This window comes from Callorhinchus milii, unplaced genomic scaffold (assembly GCF_018977255.1).
Source record: "Callorhinchus milii isolate IMCB2004 unplaced genomic scaffold, IMCB_Cmil_1.0 Scaffold10, whole genome shotgun sequence".
Lineage (NCBI taxonomy): Eukaryota > Metazoa > Chordata > Chondrichthyes > Chimaeriformes > Callorhinchidae > Callorhinchus > Callorhinchus milii.
Genome location: NW_024704751.1, coordinates 4,717,705 through 4,728,125, shown reverse-complemented (window position 1 = coordinate 4,728,125; position 10,421 = coordinate 4,717,705). Strand labels below are relative to the sequence as shown.

Sequence of the window (10,421 nt, the reverse complement as noted above, 5' to 3'; positions counted from 1 at the left end):
TATGCACACACACACTCCCCCAGACACACACTCTCTACCCCCCCACGCACACTCTCTCTCTCTCACACACACACACTGTCTCCCCCAAACACACACTACACACACACTGTCTACCCCCCCACGCACACTCTCACACACACACTGTCTCCCCCAAACACGCACACTACACTACACACTCTCTCACACACTCCCCCAAACACAAACACTCTCTACCCCCCCCACGCACACTCTCTCACACACACACACACTGTCTCCCCCAAACACACACACTACACACACACTCTCTACCCCCCCACACACACTCTCACACACACACACACTCTCTCCCTCTCTCTCACGCACACGCAATGGATCGAAATACATCGACAAGACAGTTGCAGGTCTCGAAGGAGCAAATAACGACGACGACACAGATAGTAATCCTTGCATCCGATACGGCGCCTTATCGCGTCTTCCGAGACGTCTCAAAGCCCTTGGCGGACGGGGGGGAATACCCCGCCAAGTGTAGTGACTGTGCGTTTGGCGGGCGAGAATAAGAGAGAGCGAGAGAGAGAGAGAAAAAATAATGGCAAGGAGGGGAGAAAAACATCGTCCCGCTCCCTCCAAACACTTGGGTGGAGGAAGAAAACTGGGATTTACTTTGTAACCCCATCCTACAACACTGGGGCTGAGGGGGTGGTTTAAAGGGACCTGTGAGTGAGGTGGAAGGACACACGTTGCCTCCCAAAGCTTCTCTCCTTTCTTTTTCTCTCTCTTTTTTCTCTCTCTCTCTTTCTTTCTTTCTTTCTCTCTCTGTTTTTTCTTTCTCTCTCTCTCTCTCTCTCTCTCTCTTGTGTGTTTGACAGCTCAGTGAATCCCCAGTCCTGGTGCTTTATTAGAAGAAGAAGAAGAAGAAGAAGAAGAAGAGCATCATCAGCAGCAGCAGAAGGAGGAGGAGAGAGAGAGAGAGAGAGAGAAAGAGGAGGAGGAGAGAGAGAAAAAAAAGAGGAGGAGGAGGAGGAAAGGAGAGAAGGAGGAGTTGCCATTACGATCAGATCGGATGTGTAAGTATCGGAAGCAGAAAGAAAACACAACAGAGCAGAGAGACCACAGACACAGACAGTCCTCAGAGGTTGGAGGGCTCTGAGCTGCTGCACTTTGCAATGGAAATCCATCCAATTTAAGGTCAGGCTTCAGAAAAGCTTTTTGCACACACACAGACATTGCACATTCCCTTTTTTTTTCTCTCTCTCTCTCGATTTAAAACCGTTTTGATTGAGCTGCCAAAGTGGGGGGAGGGTTGGGAGAGAGAGAGAGAGAGAGATAGAGAGAGAGAGAGAGAGAGGAAAGAGGAAGAGAAATGATCTGAGAGTCCCTTTAAAACCTCTCTCACCCCTGATTTGGGGGCTCAGCTGTGGGAATTAGTGGCCAGTGTCAGTTCTGGGGGTGTGGGGGTGTGGGGGGGTTTTGTGGGGTTTTTTTTTTGGAAAATACAATTGCAAATGTACTGTGGAGATACATTTGTGTTTTTTTTTAAAGAAAAACGTTTTTAAGTGGATGGGCCTCTGTGTTGCTTTTCTGCATTATGTGGGTTTTGCAAACTCTTCTATGCATTGCAAACCCTTTTTGTGTGTATATATATGTGTATATATATGTATATATACATTTTAAATGGTTTTAGGTTGCAGTCTGCATTAATCTCTCCTACATTGCAGAGCCCTATGTGTGAGTGTGTGTGTGTGTGTGTGTTTGTTACTGCGACATTCATTTTTTTTTGATGGTAAAATCACACTCACACACTAATTCTATGCACTTTTAGTCTTTCTATTGGAAACCAGACAAAGGCTTTTGCAGATAATTTAAAGCATTTGATTTTTCTTTGTGTGTGTGTGTGTGTGTGTGTGTGTCTTGTGTGTGGAAGAGAAAACACCCAGAAGTTTGTCCACTCAGAATGTTCCCTGACTTGCAGTTCCAATGAAGGATATAATCTCTTCCAATTCCCTCCTGTAGTTACCTGCATTTGGCTCAGAGTCAATCCACTTTACAGAATATACCGTGAAGCGCTTTGAGACGTTTCGACGACGCTCTATCAAATGCAAGGATTATTATTATCATTATTATTATTATTAAATGTGATCCGGGTATTCGTTTGCCTGTGTTTGGCAAGAAACTGAACCCCTCTCGCTCTTTCTCGGCAGTATTATCCGATGAAGCGCCTTGCGTGTCTTTATTTTAAGCAGCGCTTTGGTGTTGGCAAGGTCTGTTGGAAGCATCGTTTCAAACTGAGCTGCATCGATCTATTTGCAAACCTTAGGGCGAGAATCCTAACTTGGCTTGGATTTGAACTGGATTTTATCCACGTATAGCTTTTCTCCCCCTCCCGTTGTCTGGCTTTCTTAAAAAATAATATCATTGCTGCCCTGGTTAAAAAAAAAATTGCGTTTTGCAAAAACGTCACTCTAAAATGTGCTTTGAACAAAATGCACCGTCACTCCACTTTACAGTGTATTCTGTGAAGCGCTTTGAGACCTCTCATATGACGTAAAAAGGCACAATATATACAACAACAAATTACATTTGTCCAGTGTCTTTCAGGGTGCTGATTCAAATGCAAGGATTATTATTATAGAGCCTGGGAGGGTGATGCAAGTCCCCTTCCCCCCTCCTCCGAACCTTGTCTTGATGTCTCTTATCTGAACGACAACCTTTCCCACCCCACAAAAAAAATAAAGACAAGCTTATTATTGCTTGACTGGAGAGGTTGGTTTGGTTGTTGAATGGTATCTTCAGCTTTTGGTGATGTGTTTATGCCCATTTCAGTCACTGTGAGATTTGATGGTTCTGGGCTAACCACCTGGTGATTGCAATGAAATCGGCCCCTTTTAAAGCCCATCGTAAGGTCCATCTCTTCGCTCACGCATTCGGTCATCTCTCTCTCCCCCCCCACCCCCTTCCCCTTCCCCTCACCTCTCCTCAGCTCAGCCGTGTGTGTGTGTGTGAAGCGCTTTGAGATACCCGTTGACGCGCAGGGATTATTATTATTAATGTTTATTATTACACACCAGCGCACTAATGTGCAATTGACTTCTCTCGAGTTGTTCTTTGCAGGCTTTGAAATTGGACTTCACGTCTCCTGTTACCACCACCTATTTCCCTGAGGATAAGATAATAAGATAATTATCCTTGCATTCGGTAACAGCACCTTTCACATCGGAAGACGTCCCAGAGTGCTTCACGGATTCACTGTGAGGTGTAGTGACTATAGTTTTAGAAACAACTAGCAAACCTCCTTCTGATGGAAAAGCTTAAGCTTGCAATAAACCTTATACAAGCGCTTAAATGCAAGGATTATTATTATTATTATTATACATGTTATTATTGCCATGGTCACCGTTGCCCGGAAGTTTAGAAAATATATATTTTTTAAAAGACTGAGAATCCTGAATTACTGATGTATTTGTTAAGAGTGTCAGGCATTGCTAAGCACTGACATCTTAAGAATAGGCTGCTCTTATTCCACTGACACATTTTTCCGGGTAAGTCAGTAAATTACAGCTTTGGGAATCGGAAACGAGGCGGTGGATCAGTCCCTACAATTGTGTTGTCAGCTGTGCAATAATAATCCTTGCAATTTGATATCACGCCTTATCGTGTTGCGCAGACGTCTCAATGCGCTTCAAAGGACTTTACTGTGAAATGTAGCCACTGTGCCGTATTTTTGTAGGCAAAACACGGCAGCCAATTCGCGCACAGCAGTGTCCCCACAAACAGCTGTGGAATGATTGAGCGTTTTTTTCTGAACGAAGATTGTGCAGCTCAGAAACGGGCCATTTTTATCTGGGATATGTTTTGTGTGTTAAGGCCGTACAGTATAGTGTTGCTTTGTTACAGACACTCGCGCTGAGCACGTCACCCGGCCACTTAGCGTGGCGTTTAAAAAATGGCCAGCTTAGTGTTAGATTCTTCCCTCGTGAGAGAATGCCACTGTTATAGGAGGTGTGCTGCATTGTGCACAGTCAAAGGATGTGTATTGGATTACCCAACAGCCGGCTGTCGAGGTGTGGGTGCCTCTAAATGTTTTCCTGTACTTTAGAAACACAGAACTGTGAATGTGTGCACATTTTTTTCTGAGCAGGGTAACTGTTTTAGCAAAGGCCGGTTCGGTTCATTCATAAAATAATAATCCTTGCATTTGACATAGCGCTTTTCACGTCGGGAGGACGTCCCAAAGCGCTTCACACAATACACTGTAAAGTGAATTGACTGTATATTTGTGGGCGAACGTGACAGCCAATTGCGCACAGCAATGTCCCACAAACAGTCGTAGATTGAAAATGACCAATTTATTATTGTTTTGGGTTTTGGAGGGATTATTATTAGGCTCTGTGTGGAGTAAGGAAACTTGCCCAAGGTTTCGCCCTCTGCCTGGAATTGAACTCAGGTCTCTCGCTTGCAAAGCGAGTGCTCTAACCACTGAGCTACAGGACTCCACATTGATCGCTGACTGAAGGTCTGCAGTCGGTCGCTATAAGGTTTGCTGCCTACAAGGCCGATCAGCCACCAGGCCTCACCCCAAGGACAGTTCAAAGTCTCTCTTGACTGTGCCTTCAGTCCCCACATCCCATCCTTAGGCAAACCTTAGCCAAGTTTCCTCACTCCACGCGGCTCTGTTTATTCAGCAATAAGTAGGAACCCAGTTGTTAGTCGATCGGCGAATGGCTTTCTGAGGCCGATCCCTTTAAAAATTAAAAGTAAATAACTAAAAATTTGGTCATTCGATCCACAACTGTTTGTGGGACGCTGCTGGGCGCAATTGGCTGCCGTGTTTCGCCCACGATTCACTTTACAATGTAGTCCGTGATGCGCTTTGAGATGACTGAACGACGTGATCATGTGCTATATCAAATGCAAAGATTATGACTTATTATTATTATTATCTCCACTCTTTCTCCGCGAAGTGCTTTGAATGGCAAACTGATGCTGTACTATGTTAATCCACGAAGGAATTTGTTTAAATCTTGTGAAATTAATGGCTCCTGCAAAATCACAGCCCATTATTGCCTTTCAGCCTTGGGTTTCTCTGGAATTTGCAATGTATTGAGCGCAAATGTAGATTGAAACTTGAAAGGCCTGTGTCATGACGCGTTCCGCCTTGCAAGCCGTTACCCGGTTTTTATTTGGTCAGCCGGGTGTCTGACACATGCGGAAACCCGTCACCGTGCTTAAGATCATCCAAACCAAGCTGAGATTTCCATGCATCCCACCTACACGTGGAAATTCCGGACAGAGAGAAGATTGTCAGAATGGAATGTGCTCTCTCTCTCCCTCTCTCCCCCCTGGAGGGATGCTTCCTGCTTACCTAATTCCGGAGAGTAACAGGCGCAGGATGGCGAGAGCCAAGGCTTGGGGGAGCCCAGAGTGTGCGTTGGAGGTAACTGCTGGAGTCAGCATTGAGCTTTGCGACTTGGGAGAGTGGCATCATGTCAGGATCAGTGAGCACTTGTATAGCTATAACCAGAATATCAATGTTTAATGGAGCAAAATACATTAGATATTTACAGTAAGTGTTAAATGTTCCTTTACCACCAATGCTTCCTTCTGGCTTTCATCTTAATACATCTCCCACAGAAAAAAAGTTTGTAACTTTGCTGGATGAGTGTTTAAGGAAGAGCCTGAGGATCAATCCACCTGACGGTATCTTTTGAAGGATTTTTGCTGTGAATGTTGAAAGTACCAATGCGCTGTTTTAAGTCGTGAGGTTCTATTTCTGAACTTGTTAATGCTTTACAGGGTATTTTGAAACGTTTACGGGCTCCCTTATAGTTCTGGGTTTGTGCAGTAGTTTGACGCAATTTATTACTGTATCGCGGTACAATAACTCGCATTCATACAGCGTCTTAAAGTAGAGTAGCGCCTTGTCTTTTATCACAGCGAACGGAACAGTATAGATTTAGGAAGAATGGAATGAAACAGATAGCTCTTTCAGAGAACCAGTGCACCATGTAGTTGGCCTGAATGGCCTCCTTCAGTGATGTCCTCCCGACGTGAAAGGCGCCACACAAATGTAATTTTGTTGTTGTTGTAAATTTTTCATCTTCTCTTTATAGTCTGGAAACTATTAAGACTATATATATATATATACACAACGCACATACGTTTTAGGGATTGTTTCTATAGTTGTTGCTTGCAGCTTAAGTGACCAGGATCCTGTTGGCCTATTTATTTCATCGCAGACAAGAGGGCTGTGACAGGTTCAGGGGACTTTGAGGACGGAAGCCAGGAAGTATTTCTTTGCACGGAGGGTAATCAGTGGCCAGGGCAGTGTATCATGGAGGATAGCAGGAGAAGGGGCTGATGGGCAGTGCCTTGGGACGTCCTCCCGATGCGAAAGGTGCTCTATATGTAAATGGAAATTCATTGTTGTTGAATGCCCTAATTTTCAGGCAGTTCCTCTTGGAGCTGTGTTGGGGGCGGCGGGGGAAGGGGGGGGGTGGTCGCTATATAACTGCAAGCTGTTGTTGTTGCCGTCGATGATGGACTCACCAGGGGATATTAAGCTGTGCGGTTCACCGTGTGTTGGCGCATGTGTGCGGGGAAGCTATTGACCTCAGCCCATTGCCCATAGGTCAGGGTTGTCGATGGGGATAGTTTTGCCCACCCGGTTGTTACGGGCCACTCTTGTTGCCTTGGGCTGATGACTTGTCGGGGGAAGCGGGTTTAAAGTCAGCGCCCGGCAACCCATCTGATCTTTTAATCTTTCCAATTAGTCAAAATCCTTGTCCCTAACGCTCCCTCTCTCGCTCTCATTCTCTCTCTCTCGCCTCTCCACGTTTCACTTCCACCGGGTTTCATCTCGGTGGTGAAAGCCAGCGTCCAGTTGCCGTAGCACTGGCATTCAAAGGAGACGAGAGAAGCGTGGCGGCACCCCTCTGTGTGGTCCGGACTCGTAAACCGTCGGGCTTTTGAGTCGTCTCGGAGTAGGATGAGGCCATTCAGCCCATCAAGCCAGCTCCGCTGGTTTATTAGGCCCGGGAGGATCATTTAACAGCTCCCCCTCACTTCCCAAGGAACCTTCTAATCTGATTTTCTCCTAAACCGGGCGTTTTCAAGGGTGAGTCCTCTTCACACCTGCTCATCGGAAACTCTCCACTCTTCCTTCTCGTGCGATGGCCATTTAACCCCTTTAGCCCTGGCGCAGTGGTACTGAAGAACTCTCGCCTCTTGAGTCAGAAGGTCGTGGGTTCAAGCCCCCACGTCAGGACTTGGAAGCGCATGGTCTTGAACCGACGCCCCCAATGCGTTGCTGGGGGTGCGCTGGGGTTGTGGGAGTTGCCATCCTTCGGATGAGACGTTAAACCGAGATCCCACGACACGGCTCAAAAAGAGAAGGGAGTTTCTCTTTCCCGGTGTCCTGGCCAACAACCCGCCAATAAAATTGGTCACTCGCTCCATGGCTGTTTGAGGGACATTGCTGTGCATGATTCGCTGCCTCATTTTTGCACACAAAATACACTCCCATTTTGCTGTACTAATCCTGTCACCCTCTTTGAGGCCTCTCGAGGGCATGATATTAAATGCAAGGATTATTATTATTGTTGTTGTAGGCTGAATTGGCAGTGCTGGTGGTCTTTGTGCTGTTAAACTGACGTGAATGTGACCGAATGCCTTTCAGGACGAATGACGTGGGCAGAAGAGAGGGTGTGTGGCTAAAATCGTCCCTGCTCTACCAGAGAAGTCGACAGCGTTCTTCTGTTCGCTACTGGGTCCTGCGACCCTCAAGCCGGTTTCGATGAGTTCCCGGAGCCAAGGTTTCTTCCACCGCAACCCACCTGGGCCTTCTTCCAAACCCCGCTTGGTGACCGCGGTGGGCCTGGGCGGAATCGCTCAAATCACCCCGTGTCTCTACCTCAGCAGCGGCAACGCAGCCTCGAACCGTAACCTGGTCCTGTCCAAGGGAATCACCTGCATCATCAACGCCACCATGGAGATCCCCAATCCCACCTGGCCCGAGATCGAGTACGTCAAAGTGCCTGTCGCCGACCTGCCACACGCTCCCATCGCTCTGTATTTCGACAGCATCGCGGACAAGATCCACAACATCAACAAGAAGCACGGCTCGGCTCTGGTGCACTGCGTGGCGGGGGTGAGCAGGTCAGCCTCTCTCTGTATCGCCTACCTGATGAAGTTTCACAAGGTCTCGCTGCTGGAGGCTCACAACTGGGTCAAATCTCGCCGCCCCATCATCCGCCCCAACGTAGGCTTCTGGAGGCAACTGATCGAGTACGAGCGCAAACTGTTTGGCAAGAACAGCGTCAAGATGGTTCAGTCTCCCATTGGGGTGATCCCCGACATTTACGAAAAGGAAACCAGAAACCTCACCCCCTTCTGGGGGATTTAAACACCGTTTCGAGGGCCTTTTTTTGGTACATAAAGGATTTGAACGGTCTCTCAGGCAGGCGATGGTAAAGAACCGCCCCCATCTTAGAAGGATTTGACGTGACTTGTTCCGTGTCCTGTAGGCTCCTCGAACAAACCGGTTACCAAACAGGTGATTCAAAAATACTGTAAATGCGTTTCAAGAGTTTGCAGCAGCCCCCTTTTGAGCGAGGGCTATATGCAAGGTAATATTGACATTGATTTGTATTTATTTTTTAAAATACCGCTGTATTTCTAGAAATGTAAACCTTAATCCATCTTTGGGTTTTTACTACTTACGGTCCTGCTCCTCGTGTAATTGTTTTCTGCCGTTTTTAACACTGATGCTGAACGTCTCGCCTCGCGAACAAGCGAGTTAAGTTAGCAAAGAGCGGTTCTGTATTGAGCAAAGCAGCTTTCTCCCCCCCACCCCCCACCCACAACTCCACTCCCCGTCTCTGAGTCACCACTGCTGTTATGAAATGGAGAGGATTCCAGAAAACTGGGTCTAATTTGTGGTATTTCTTGACCCATTTTACCTTCTCTTGTTGTTTCGGAAATTGGACAACTCTTATCCTTCATCCCAATCCAGTGGTTTAAGAATCCACCCAATTACACGTTCCCTTTTTTTTTTAAAAAAAATTACTGACGGGGAACACCGCAAAACAGATGGAACTTGTGTCCGCGCGTGCGCGCGTGTGTGTGTGTTTTTAATATGTTTTAAACAAAAAGACGAAGCTGTAAAATGTAATTAGTTCAAATACGACTTGACTTGCTGGTCGGAGGTGTGTAAATCACACAAGCACCTCGCCAACAAGTACCGAAGGTGTGCGAGAGCTGAAAGTGTCGTGATGCCTGTTGGGTGTAGGAATTATTTCCCAACACAACCAAGGACGAGAAAATTCCTTGTCTCCCCTTTTACAAACAATAAAGAGTTGGAATGAGTCGTGCACTGTCTCCTCGCTGTGACTCTTACCGGTTTGAAAGACTGACTGAGGTTCCTGGGTGCGCGTCTCAGCTGTATGTGGCGTTCTCCTGCAAGAGTTTATTTTAGATCGAATGAGCGCAAAAATAACGTGCGTGTATCTCGGGAGGTTTGTGGCACCGGGCACGCTCTCAACACCAAGCATTGTGCCAGGACACACTGTCCTTAAGCTAAACCTTGGCTGTAAATGATTAATGAATTATATACTAGAAAAAGGCCTTGCACAGCTTTAAAACTGATTTTTTTTTTAAAAGGCAAAGTGCGTCAAATTTGGATCATTCAACGTTGCTTAAAACCTGTCAGGCATTGAGGCCTGAAATTCACCCTCATCTGCGAGACTCCTTTGCGTTTCGATAAACAAATTGGAAGCCATTTCTCTGCAGTTCTTAAACGAAACCGGCTTCTAGACGAATCATTCCTAACAATAATTCTTACACTTGAGAAGCACCTTTTGTGTCTCGGAGATGTCTCAAAGTGCTTCACAGGATTTACTGTAAAATGGTGTTTAACTGTATTTTTCGGGGCGAACGCGACGGCCAATTTCTGCGCAGAATAGGCCCCGCAAACAACTGACGAATTTTATTTGGGGAAGTGGGGGGATTCCTAGCCGACTCGATTGAAGAATTTTGCTGCATTTCTGCATCATTTTGAGCGTAGAGACAAACTGGGACTCACAGGCTCGGAACAAGGTGGAGTTGCAAGGTCTTTAGCCTAATTGGAGCCTACATCGTCCATAATGTGGACTGACGGACCCAGAGTTGGTGCAGAGCCAAGGAACAAGTGACGCAGTGCGAGAACAATGTTTTAAAAAAAATAAAAATGATTTATTCTGGAAAATGCGTGTCAACCCGTTTATTAACGAGGTTTGCAGTGTGAGGAAGTTCTCTCGACATGCAAAGTACAAAATAAAAGCTTTGACGCAAAAAATAACAGAAGCAGAAAGTAATGGGTAATTTTTATCGAAAACCAATAGCCAAATATCCATACACATAAGGTAAAAAATAAATTGGCTGTTTGAGACACAACTGGCTGTCAAATTTTG

General features: G+C 46.2%; 1 protein-coding gene across 4 annotated transcripts; it reads left to right on the top strand.

Annotated features, from left to right (window-relative positions):
- The first annotated feature begins 987 nt into the window (after positions 1-987).
- On the top strand, positions 988-9,344 carry dusp14 (dual specificity phosphatase 14). Of its 4 annotated transcripts, XM_042338361.1 has the most exons (3): positions 988-1,164; positions 3,088-3,229; positions 7,652-9,344. In XM_042338361.1, the coding sequence occupies exon 3, from the start codon at positions 7,769-7,771 to the stop codon at positions 8,375-8,377; it is 609 nt and encodes a 202-aa protein (XP_042194295.1). In that variant the 5' UTR covers positions 988-1,164; positions 3,088-3,229; positions 7,652-7,768; the 3' UTR covers positions 8,378-9,344.
- Positions 9,345-10,421: the final 1,077 nt, after the last annotated feature.

Bases quoted from the DNA above. Each gene is read 5' to 3' on its own strand.
- dusp14 (XM_042338362.1), top strand. From the start codon at position 7,769: ATGAGTTCCCGGAGCCAAGGTTTCTTCCACCGCAACCCACCTGGGCCT.